Source organism: Centruroides vittatus, unplaced genomic scaffold (genome assembly GCF_030686945.1).
Source record: "Centruroides vittatus isolate TY-2023 unplaced genomic scaffold, ASM3068694v2 contig_955, whole genome shotgun sequence".
NCBI lineage: Eukaryota > Metazoa > Arthropoda > Arachnida > Scorpiones > Buthidae > Centruroides > Centruroides vittatus.
The window spans coordinates 1884835-1898500 of NW_027122634.1; the positions used below are offsets into that span (position 1 = coordinate 1884835).

Sequence of the window (13666 nt, forward strand, 5' to 3'; positions counted from 1 at the left end):
GTTTTAATTTAAATTATAATGATGCTGAAACTTATATTTAACACAATGTACTTCATTTTGTTGATAATTAGGTGAAAACAGACTTTAAAAGCATTGAAAGTGAATTAATTCTGAAGCAAGAAATTGCCGTAAAAAACAGGAATTTTAAGAGAATTTTCTATTTTTAACTTAAAAAATTGCTATTATTTGATAAATAAGACTAATATTTAACACAATTTATTTATTTTTATTAGTATTTAAGTGAAAAAAGACCCTGGAAGACATTAAAAATAAATGAATTCTGAAGCAAGAAATTGCTCTAAAAACAAAAATTTTAGTTTATAATTATAAATAATCGAGTTTATAAAATAAACCCTTTAATTAAATATGTTTAGATTTTTAATAATGATTAAAACTTTATCCCTTTAATCAATATTAAAGGTTAATTATTAGTTAAAGTTGTTTTCTATCATAAAAAATTTCATCCAATAATTAAAAACAAATGAAATGAATTGAAATATTTTAAGTAATAACTGAACTTTAATTCAATACCAGAAGATATTAATTGCATTTAAAATATTGAACATACTTGCAATAGGCCTAAGCTTATGTGCTTAATTGCTAACAGAGTCCATTAATTAATATGTAGGCCTACGTAATGATTTATATAGGCACTAAAACTGAATTATATTGATATATGAAGCCAATAGAATTAATATTGGACTGATATTGTATTAGTTTATACTATTTACTAGTATAGGCCTATTGAAATAATATTAATTGTATTAGTTTTAATTGAAATTTAATCAATTATATTGAATTTTATTTGTTATTTGATTGTATTTTAGTACATTTTACACTAAAATTCGTTTCTGTAAGCTGAATAATTTAGAATTTGATTCTATATTCTGATAGAAGTGAGTACTTATGTTCACTTTACATTGAAAATAATGCAATTATTAAAGGTAAATTAATAAAAATTCGGCAAGAAATCTTAAAATTTGCTAAATGTTAAATTAAACTACTAAGTTGTTCTATTAATTATCAGTATTAGTTTCAATGCAGTGATTAGTGAAGAAGGGAGTTTAAAGGACGTATTCTGCATGTTTTACGCGTAGACATTTATTGTTAAACTATTAATTCGATTATAACATAGACAAAATTACATTGAAAGGACTTATCTAAACTTTTCAGACTATCTGGAAATTTTTCTTCCTTCAAAATTATCCATTAATTTTAGATAATATAACCAATTACAATGTAGAGAAGTGGAGCACATTACATTACGGGATTAGCAACTTTCCTTACTTACCCTTCCATTACAATCATGTGATATTTTCTTAACGTTTCCTATTGGTCGATTATCTAACTATATAAAGATAACGACCAATAGGGATGCTGGACGGTGACGAGAAGGCGTATACGGCGTAGTAACTTCCTAATCGTTCAAGTTGGATACATTTTCAACTACTATTCGCAACAGTTCGGTAAAATAAATGTTTCTTTACACTCGATTCATATGTACAAATTGGAATAACCCGTGAAATTTACGAATTCCTGTATAAAAAGTACAGAGAAAAAATAAATAATAATTCAATAGGCACAAATGCCATGGGATGCTGGAAGTCACCAAACCGAGAATTCGAATGGGAATTGCATATTATCTTCTCAAGTAAGTGATTCTTGAATTTATTACTAAGCTAAAACTGTATGTTAACTACATAATAAAACAGCCAAATATATTTTAATTAATATTTTTATAGCGCTTCAGACCTGAGGAAAGTTATCAGATGGCAAAACAGTCCATAGAGGTTGACGTCTATTGTCAAACTGACGGTAAGTAAATTAAAGAATTTAAACTTTTAAAACTAATTTAATAAGTTTGAGAGTATATATTTATGATATTTTATATTTTTACATATTAAAATTACAAAATTTCTCCACAAAAGCGTTACTTTTAAGTAAATTTTAAGCTATTCATTTACACGAAAGAGTAAGTAAATGCTAATAAAATTATTCAAGTTTTTGTTATTTTAAAATACTTTTTATCTTTAAACACAACATTTTCGTTTAAGTTATAAACATCTGTTAACAGAGAGAAAATATATTCGAGGATATTCACCTGTTTGCTAATTAAACACGGAAAAACTTTATATTTAAACAGAAAGTGCGTAAACTTCTATAAATATGTGCTCATTGTATTAGCTTTGAGTAGAATGTAAAGTTAAATGTTAAATAATGGCAATAATCTGCGAAGAAAAAGTAAAAATCAAGTTAAAATGAATTAAATTTTTGATTTTGACGCGTAAAAAGTAGAATTGAAAGGTTTTAAATTGTTAGAAATTGAATTCGAAAGGATAAAAAGTATAAAAAGTAGATAAAGTAGGTGTGTGTGAAGAAATTAGTGGCTTATCATATATATAAAAAGTTATTCGTTGCTTATTGTACAAAAAATATCACTCTACTGAGTCAGCAGGTGTGAATAGCTATCAAGAAAAATCGCTTTAAAACATGCCAGACTATAGTAGAGAGTGATATAGAGAGAGAACGATATTCTTTCTAGCGAACAAAATGATTCTATGCAGTTTACACCTAATTCAATCCCAGAACACAAGTTCACCTTTTCTGTCAGTAACCTAATAACTCTGGACACAGCAGGATCGTAGATTTTGGGACAGTCGGATCACTTCGTGCAAATCCTTCTTTCCATTCAACAACAACAGAATCTGTTTAAGTTGCAAATGCCTATACTACGTGCAGCATGTCGAGATTTGTAGCGAGAACAGATCTACGGGGTTTTTTGGGAGAAAGGGAGGGAGAGATATCTCCTGGGGGACGTGTTACATGTCTGCATTTCCAACAACAAACCCAGTTCGTTTCATTAGATTCTCTGTGACAATAGCCAAGTGACGTAGTTTGTCTGGTCTTCACTGTACGACCCCGCGAGGTGTAAGTGATAGCGTGGTGCATTCTAATGTGCTCACTCCTAAATCACAGTCACGAGAAAACGAAATGAAAAGTGAATTTTCAGAAATTTGCTCTATTGCGGATGGAAACTTGTAACAACCCTCGGGCCTCGACTACTCTCTCTCTCTCTATTGGGAATTGCTAAACTTGTTTGCTGTTTCTTGTCTTGTATATAAGGTCATTCTGGCTGCCTCTTTCTTTGGATATATTTTTAATTTTCTTTACTCGATATTATGATTCATGAATTTTATACTGAATATTTAGCTGCTTCCGCATGCCCGAAGTTAGACTACGTTCAGATTTGTCACGGATTTTTTATTCCGTTCTACACAATAGAAAAATTTTATTAATCAGGACCACGTGATATTCTTGAACGTCTCTCCTTTCCCCCTATTGTAAGCGGGTTAAGTTAGACATAAATCCGGAAAAACAACGAATATTTTATACAAAAACGCTGCATTTATCGCTAGAAAATCGGAGGATTTAATGCGTTTCCAAGCCTTTTATATGGCGAAACGTCGGTTACGTCCCCAGAGTATCATCCGTCATCTCATAATACATTTTTCTGCAGAATGACTCAACGAGAAACACGCCTATCTGGTCCGTAATTGAATTAAGATGTTAAAAATGTGGGATAAATGCGTAATTTACGAACAGAAGAATATTTAATTTTGCCTTTATTTAACAGGAATAACCTTTCATTCACCCATGAAGAGCGAAAGGAAGTTGGAGTGGCCTAGCTGCTGTTTATTCTGCACTAACAACACTCAATCGAGCAAGGTTTATCTTCAGGATCAATCAAGCGATGCTTCGTGTTACAGAGACGGTCAGGTGTTTAGAAGAAGGCATTCTAAATCTGTAAACGGGGATTACGTCAACGAATATAGACGTCAATCTCAAGTTTATGGCTTCGCATCCCATTTAGGAAGACGATCTGACGAATCTAGACAATACTTCACCGAGTGGACATCATACAACAGCGATTGGGATGAAATCGCTGATTCTGACGTGCAAACAGAATCTAGGAATTGGTAAGAGATCTTTTTGCTTTGGTATTTGCGTAGGGGTTAAAAAGTTGTAGTCATAAAACAGACAGGGGTGACGAGTTTATTACTGTAAACACTTTTTTCCTCGTTTGTCAATCCAATTACGTTGATTTACCGTTGTATTAACTAAGGCACTTTCGTACTACATTGAAGATGAGGTTACTGGATATAACATGAAATTCTAACCTGTGATTTGTGGGAAAATTTTCCTCTTTCTAACGACTTGTTGAGTCATGCTAGAGGAATAAGTGATCGTGTTACCGAGATCGGAACTAGCTTTAATTTTCTATTGGTTTTTTTTTTATTTCACTTTCTTTCTTATAAATTTAAGTTAAAATGGCAAACAGGGTTAATTTATAATCTTATATTTTCTGTAACAGGACTTGGACGCAGAGCAACAACTGTTTATCATCCTGTCACGGTACAGCTTATATGACACCCTTAGCTACACCCAGCCCTTCAGAAAGTGGACGAACAACGCTAATCACTTCTCAATTTATTGTAAAACAAGAGAATTTCACTCAAAAAATGAATGAAGGTAAGTTCATTTCCTATTATAATTAGTTTTTGAAATAAATATATATTTTAAAATGAGTCGAACGAACATTAGTTAAACGTTACAACCTGAATATCATACTTCACTGCAGAGCTAGTAAGCGTAACAGAGAAGCTCTAAGAGGTACGGAGCAAATTTTTCTCGTATTTATACATTTACACACCTTTAAAATATATATATGAAAATGATTCCCATTGAACATTCGTATTTATATATGTGGTAAAGTCGCGAGTAGAGCGTGATAAAGAAGTTCTGTTATCGACAGTATGTGTCACAACTTGGATCTAGCTGCAATAACGAACAGCATAAAGTGAAAGTCATTAACAGAGGGAATCTTCAACAAGGGAACTATTGTAGTAACACCTCTCTTTGTATTTTCTCAACGTTTCTCCACAACAGACGGGCGATAGATGAGGACCACCTGATGAGTTACATCCAGAGCTGCAACTGTCACTTGTCACCAGCATATGACACTTCCAGATAAGAAATACTCATGCGTGATATATCCATACTTTAATATCCAAATCATCACCTGCTAATTAATCCTTCTTCATTAGTAAAATTTTGTTTTAATTTATAAATTTATTTTCAAAATTTCTAACTGAATTTTATAAAACGACGATCCTGTACTCATCCTCGATAGTATTAAAAGACTGGCCTTTTTTGCGAAACACTCTCAGAACGGCTGTAAGAAAACGTTTAAGGTTTAAGCTTATAATATAAAATAAATTTTCGACGATTCTCACGTCTCTCCGTCATCTGTAAGTCAGTGATTTTTTACTTCTTCCGCTCGAGTTATTACTCTAGAGGTGTGTAGTAAAAGAAAACAAACGTGTAGGCCTTCTATCCTACTAAAAGTTGGGGCATTTGAAGCTTTATTTGTTCTTGTAAAAATGTATTTAATCCTTATCGGTTACTTTAGACAAAAAGAGGCAGAGTCCATAAAAATTGTCGACTATATAAAGTGGTATCTAAACCAATCACAACTCTTGTCTGACAGTAGAAGACATAATTTAGTTTTAAAATAGAACAGTTAATGTAAATTTGCGGATTATCGAATGATGCGGCGAGAGAGACAGTCGGTGACCCTGTGCAAACAGTGATAAGGTGTTGGCGAAAAGGATTGTTGTCCGACCTGTCAACCTTCCTACCTCACCTATTCTCCTTTTTTCGTCTTTGTTACTTCGTTATTTATTGAGATTGTCGTCATCAAACTCTTCAAGCCAACTTCCACCGCGCTATTTTTCAATTTAGAACCGTCCCAAGATAAATTAGTGTCCTTAAATGATTATAAGGCTTAGATGGCCATAGCTATAAAAGTTTAAACCGAGCATTTCTCTCTCTCTTTTTCCCCTAACGTATAAATATATATTTATATATCTACAGAAGACAATCAGTAAATCCTTCTGAGATTACATTTCTACTAAGTATATTTTATAGTGACAAGATCTTGAAATATTTATTAATTTTGTGTTTGAATAGATTACGAATCTCCAGTTTTGTGTGTGCTGAGTGACGTTACCCCGAGTTTGTCCAGGCAATAATTCATCTAAAAATTTATAAATGCGTAAAATACGACTCGTTAGTATCGATTGATATTGTATATTTAATTTCATTTAATTCCCAACAGTTTTTTACACGTTATAAAAGTCAAAATTGTAGAGAATAGAAGATCCTTCGTGACTATAAAGGCTGGTAAATGCGATTTAGCCCATGTATAAACGATGCTTTACAGTTTTAAAACTGTTTAAATTGTTAGAAACGAAACATAAAACCGCGACAGTCGTAAAAGCAGATATATTATCAACACTTTCTTTTGTATATAATTCAAATTTGGGATGAAAGTAAGTTCTTCTCTTGACAACAGTAGTAGATACTCTCTTATACGAAACGTAATTCACGTCTTTTGCGAGAATGCCTGCAATATTTTATCTCGATACCTGTGTTGTTTTGATGGAATCGGATGATGGTAAGAAAATAAATTAAAATGTCTCCATATTTTTCGAAAATCCACGCTGTAAATGATGATGTAAGAGTGTGCTGGATGTCACACTAATTGCATCCCTTGGGAAAATATCCTAACAAGAACTTAGCACCGTTTGGCTGACACATAAATTTCGTGTGGCCGATTGAACGTCGTGATTTTTAGTCTACTGTTTCAAAATGACTTGTTGACGCCTCGAAAAGGCGAAGACAATTTCACCAAAGAGGAGCGAAGCCCCCCGAAATATTCGCCCGACCGACTTTATAATCTATAAAATCTACAATAATTGCTTGATCGAGACATTCGAGCTTTTAAATAAATGGACAAAAATTTGTTTTACCGTGTTTTTGAATTATGATTTTTTTTTCTGTCCGACAGATTCCTTCAATTTTTATAGAATTGACTAAAAGAGAGTTGCATCTTCACTCGATCCACTCGAATTACTTTCTTAAATAAGTAAAATAGATCCTTTCCAGTAAGCTCTTTCTATTTTCTTCAAAGTTCTTTGTTGTTTACAGAATTTGTTGAAGATTAACTGCCTACCAGATTTAACCCAAATGTCCAAGGAGTTTTCTAAGACATGGATATTTTCTCTTGAATTTTCTCAAATAAATTCGTTTACAATGTCCTCTCTTTATCTACAAAATTCTCTACACGTATATATAGAATTCATATTTAAATTAAAGTCAATAAAATTATTTAATAATAATGTATAAATCTAGTTTCAATTCCGTTATTTATCATTTATAATTCATATATTTTTAGTAGAATCGCTTTCATTTAATTCAAATTTGATTAAATATATTTTATCAATGTAAAGAAAAGTGAGCGTAAAAGAAAGCGAGCGATCACTTTCACTTCTAAACTAATGAATGAAGCATTTTATTTATATTAAAAAATAAATTTTAAAGCTTTTTTATGTAAAAATACACTATTATAAAACTATAAAAGTTAATTATAATTACGATTTAGCTGTTTTTTCTAATGTAAAATTGGTTATTTTCGTACAGAACTTCCATCTTAAATAGAAAAGAATTCTTTTCTATTTATTATTAATAAATAAATCAGTTTTTATACATCATACACGTAATTTTTTTCTTAACGATTTAATTAAATCACTCATTATTTGCATAAAAAGGAGCAAAAATTAAAACTAATCATTCAAACGTTCTTTGACATTTTCTAAAGTTTAATTTTTGGCATTTAAACTTTTAATTTAATCCAAAAAGAAAAAAAACACACGAAACGAGTAAAGACATATTAAATAAGTGATTAGAAACGTGTTTATTTTTAATTAACGTAATTAAACTTCTTAAACATCATTTATTTAATAAAACTCTTTAGATACTCAGATTGGAAATTTTCAGATATATTCGCTCTTTATTCTATTTGTTTCCATTGAGATGGAAAAAAATAACCAAATCCTCACATCCCTCTCGTGTTCCTCAATGTCTTAGGATTTAGTCCCCCAAAGAGCAAGAGTAAGCCGATTATAAGGACATGAGGTGACTTATAAATATTTTACCAATACCTCCATTGCTTATATCTGGATAGACTTAAACGAATAGGGCATATGTACTATTTATTCGACCTGTCACCTAAATAGATCTTGACGGACAACACAATTTTCCTTGTTGATACCACTATACAGGTGTGCTCTTGATCTATGTGCAGCTTATACCTTATGTATATATATTCGAAGAGAATTTTCAATAAAATTTCACTATCGACACGCCATATTTACGCTATAAATACATAGATTATTGCTAATATTTCTCTCTGTGTATAAAATATTGTTTATTGATTTATGATTTTTCTATAAAGTTGTATATATATATATATATTTTAGATAAAGATTATATATTTTTAAACCTTTAAGATGTTATGGGCTTTATAGTTTTTGAGTTCTTTTAATGTTTAGTATGTTTTCTCTCTTTAAAATTGTTGAGATCCTATCCGAGTTTGGGCTCTTGAGAATAATTTCTAGCGAGTTTTTACGATTCTTACGAGCAAAAATGAACAGATTTGCGAGTTTATAATCAAATTTGCTCCCATTAAATGTATATTTTTAAGATTATTTCGAATGAAACTTGATCTAGACGTATTGTAATAAGTCTAGATTACATTCGTACCATAAAAATGTGGTCTTATAAAGGAACAGTTGTGTTTTATACGTAAAATTTGTGAATAAATTATTATACTTTTGTGGGTTTTCGTCGAACCTGTTAAGGGGATTGAATAGTTGGGCGCTTTTTCATCCGTGAAAAATTTGAAGCTCGACTTCTCGGATCAGATTTTGGGGTTAATTTAATGCTGCGGTAGCAATCGGAATGACCGATACATTAACATAAAATGCAGTGGAGAGTTTACTTTAACAATCCCTAAGTGTGGGAAACTCGACATCGGGGTTAGTTTGCCGCACGTGGTTAACGTGTTTACAATCTATTGTTCTACAAGGACGAATGACGGTAACCGCAGTCGATCTGCCCTTCTATTATATAGAGACAGAAAAGAGCACGTTACCAAGGCAACCAGAGACACGTGTACGGTCATGTGACGGGAGAAAGCGCGGGAACCAACAGAGAGTCAACAAAGAGTGGGTTTAATAAGGCAGAAAATAATGCTCTTGATACCGTCAAGATGATAAAAACCTATTTGGAACCGATGAAGCGTTGTCGGCGTTCCGACTAATTTGGACATTTGGCGACAACGGGGCTGCTGATCCATGCACCATTTGTAAGTCAAATAAGGTAAAGCTTTCTTCTTTACATGCTGGAGTGTAGGGTGACAAAGTGACGTCGGTTGTTCACTTCAACTGACATCTTGTTCTCTCTCTTCCCCAACATATTCTCTCTTTCTCTCTGTTTGTTTAAATCCGATCTCTGCGTCATCAATAGCGATAAATGGCGGCTGAATCATTTTCCTATAAAGTCTGGCCACTTAATGCTTTCTGTTTACCAAACCGCACATCCTCTGACCTTTCCCTTAATGGATAGTGGCCATTTGTTTTATTGTTACATTAACTCCTTCGTTTTTCTTTCCGTTTACGTCGGAATTAATCGAAAATTTCAATCAAATAAGTCACAAGTTGCAATAAATAAACAATTTGTATTTACAGAAACTAAATAGCTTAACAATAATTTCAATCTTTACGCTTAAAAATATATAATTTATTTAATTAGAGGCTAAATTGCTGTAAATATAAACGTTTTGACCTATTTATATGCATTGTTTCCTAAATTATTAGCCTATGAGATACGTAACATCTAATTTACATTGGCTACACCAAGATAAAAAATCTGATTTAAAGTTGTAAAATTATAAGTAATCTATTAACAAACAGACCTACCTGTTTTTAGTTTATTTTAATGTTATAAACAATAACACATTTAATTTTTCTCCCTTATTCTATTGCATAAACATCGTGTAGCCTAATTGTCGGTTCGAGCGAGCTTATTAGCAGTTATAAAATAATCTACATCGGTTGACATCCTTCATAATATCTCTACAATAATGTTATAGTACGTTTGATAACATTATTCAAATTATTGAGATTAATATACACGAATTTATGGCATACAAGCGAAGAGAAGGGGAAGATCATGTTTCGAATTTCAGTTCGAATTTGAGTTATTGTTAAGTAAAAGCTAATTTATAAGCTAAAAACGACTAAAAATTGGCTCACGATACTGCTAAACTACGTTATCTACCTTCAAACAAGCGATACTCCGTATCAAAATTTACAATTGGCATAATAATTTGTATTTCTTTCATCAGTTACCCACAATTACAATTCTAAGAATTCTTCTATTATATACATTCTACCCACGAATAATCACTTAAAATACCTATAAATATTAAAATATATCATCACTTATTCCCGATTCCGAATGATTACTTTCAGGTTTGAGCCCGTGTAACACAAGAGATCCATCGAACCGTCGCTTCTGCGCGGTTAAATGCGAGCCACCACCTTCACCTTTGACCCCTTCTCCGAGTCCCGCTCACACATGGGACACAAGTGGAAGTCCGACGGGTCCCGGACCGGGTCAGAGACGAGGAAATTTACAACTGTGGCAATTTTTGGTGGCTCTGCTAGACGATCCGGCAAACTCCAACTTCATAGCATGGACAGGTCGAGGGATGGAGTTCAAGCTCATTGAACCAGAAGAGGTAAGACGATAGTACGTTTACTTATATAATTTTAATAAACAGTTGGTCGAAAGGGTAAGAAGAAAAGAAACAAATTAATTACCGTTCGTTTTATTATTATTATTTTTTTCCTCCTTATCCGGGATGTTGCACATTTTGGATAATTCGGTAATTCGATAGGTGCAGTGAATAAAAGATATTACATTTCTATCGGGGAAAATTATCTTGATCTACAGCCCGGTAGATCGCTTACAGATTATAATTACTTGCTTAATATAATCTAAAATCACTTGTTTTTCTACATCACGTATACTTACATAAGTACCATATCTTACACACAGCGCGTACATTTAATAACTCGTTTAATTTTCTGTTAATTGTAATTATAAAATTGCCTTCTTTTTTTAAAAAAATTTCAGGTGGCTCGACGATGGGGTTTGCAAAAAAATCGGCCCGCTATGAATTACGATAAGTTGAGTCGCTCGCTTAGGTATTACTACGAAAAAGGTATTATGCAAAAGGTTGCAGGTAAGTTTGATCGAGATTTACGTTGAAATTCTTTAGTTTCGTGCTAATTTTATTAGTCTAATATAATCATAATTAGTAGAAGTTATGGTAGAATGCTGTTACCTTCCATTTAAAAATACTCTAGGAGACCTAAAAGCAAATATACACGCGAATAAAACACGTTTTATTCGCGTGTATATATGCGAATGAGAATCGTAAACTGAGAATAACTTTCATCTTTCACAAAACTGGTGGAAATACAATTTAAATACGCGACTAATTTAGTCTTTACAGCAGTTAATCTATGGATCGCCCTATGACAACACCTGTTCCGTTAACCATCTGTAATATATGAATTCGAATCTTAACGATAAGAACTGCTTAAAATTCCTAAAGTAGGTCTATTATATATGAAAATGGTATCATTAATTGCTTTTAAATTTAAAAAAAGTTCCAAAACCTCGTGAATTATAGTTTCTAACAACGCTCTTCACACACATGATGAGCGTAATTTCTATATTAAATGAATGCGATTAGATCTATTTTAAAAAGAATCGATATTCTATAATTTTAATTTCTATTGAAATTGTTCGGAGAGAAATAAACTGTAGCTAGAGAAGTGTGGAGTAATATTGCGTGAAACGTTCGAATTTACTCGTGTCGATCTTGTACGAGAGAAATTCAATTTGTGTTTGGCTTAAACGAGGAAAGTTTAAAATGTTAAAAATATTTAACAGAATTCTTTACATTGTATTCTGGAGAATAGTCTTTATACATCATTAAAGAGCTTCGATCTGCTATCCTTATAACGTTTTCACCCCTTTGCTGGATTTAAAATAATTACATTAATATAACCTGTAATGCTTCCAATTAATTATAATTAACTGGAAGTATTTTATGTTAATTTTTATTATAATTAAAATATTCGGTTTACTCTACTCTCGTTTAGATAAAATATTGAAAACTTTATTCTTGTATCGCATATTGTAGTATTTAGGACAGTCGACGTATGAAACCGTAGAGTTGCAAAGTTGATGCTTAATGTTATTTATCCATTGTATTTTAGGCAAAAAGTTTTAAGTGTGACCTATGACCTGACCTGAGCAGAGTAGCGTTGTTATACCGACATAATCTCTTTTACACCGGTATAATCATCGATACATAGCTTCGAGCTATCAACTTTATCGGTCAATCTCTCTAACAAACAGCTATACGTATTCACAGTGATGTACAGATGTACATTACATCATTATAATGTACAGTACATAGTTCTTCGTTTATAAATAAATTTTTAACAAGTTAAGTACGATAAAATCGAAGTAAAAGACACGCTTACTTTTATTCATTTTTCGCACTAAAAACGTATAATTTATTGATTTAACTAGCGAAATTTTTAAAGGTATTTTAAGAAAGATAAACTTTGATTAATTTCTGTACATTTTAATTAATAAACGTGCGTTAATTGACGTGTAAATGTTTACATCGTAGGTGAACGGTACGTCTACAAATTCGTTTCCGATCCAGATTTACTATTCACTCTAGCATTCAAAGAAAGCCCTAAACAAAACTTGGACATTTATCAAGGAAGTTACACGCAACACCAATTGACTGATCCGACAGTGTATCAACAGCGATCCAACGAGCAAGCAATGACTAACTGTCAGCCAGTGTCATCTAGTAGTGGAGAAGCAGAGTACCAACCGTTGACGTGTCTACAGGACTTGACAAGTCGATCGCATTCTAGCATGAGCGAAGTCACCAACAGACTGTCGATAGAGGGATGTGTCTTTTGAAGGCAACAGAATAGCTAACGTACCTCTTTTCACCTCTGGGAAACATGTACAGGAAGTATAAGCTATTGGTCCAATGGTTTTCCCCCCTCTAACCGAAAAAAAACCGATCACTTCCTGCTTAGAGATGGCTTGAAGTATCTTCTCTTCTATTCTTTCTTAAGTTTGTCACTTCTGAAATAGTGAAATTTATGTATTCTCTTCAATGGAGTGAATTGCTTCACCATATCTGTACATCTAGAGATAAAAAAAAGTATTGTATAATTCTATAGCTTGTAGTTTAGTTTTCATTTAAGGTACCTCCACTTACGTTGGATACGTCTTTCTTTTGTAATTTATTATTATAATTATAATTATTATTATTCTCAAAGAATATATACCAAATGCTCAAGAAATTAATAATAAAAATCTTCATTTCGTTTAAGAATTTTTATATTTTATTATCCTGTCGACGAGTAGTCTGGTTTATATCAGGAAAATGATGTTGCCCTCGAGAGATTCATATATTACCAATGGCATCCGGATTTTCGAATTTCGACCTTCGTCGACGTCACTCTACTCTGACCTTAAACTTGACTTATAGACCTATTTCTTCCTCGGTACGGCAGCTTCTGATATTCGAGACTTAATTATAAAAAAAATTTATATATATATTTTTAAAAAATATTCCTACATAAATTGTCCA

The 13666-nt window shown here is 32.1% G+C and overlaps 1 protein-coding gene across 1 annotated transcript; it reads left to right on the plus strand.

Moving 5' to 3' along the window:
• The first annotated feature begins 1462 nt into the window (after positions 1-1462).
• LOC136985157 (uncharacterized) lies at positions 1463-13308 on the plus strand. Its single transcript, XM_067282365.1, has 7 exons — positions 1463-1651; positions 1743-1815; positions 3635-3977; positions 4373-4530; positions 10437-10705; positions 11104-11212; positions 12680-13308. Exons 1-7 carry the CDS (start codon positions 1586-1588, stop codon positions 12982-12984), a joined length of 1323 nt encoding a protein of 440 aa, XP_067138466.1. The 5' UTR covers positions 1463-1585; the 3' UTR covers positions 12985-13308.
• The last annotated feature ends 358 nt before the right edge of the window (positions 13309-13666 follow it).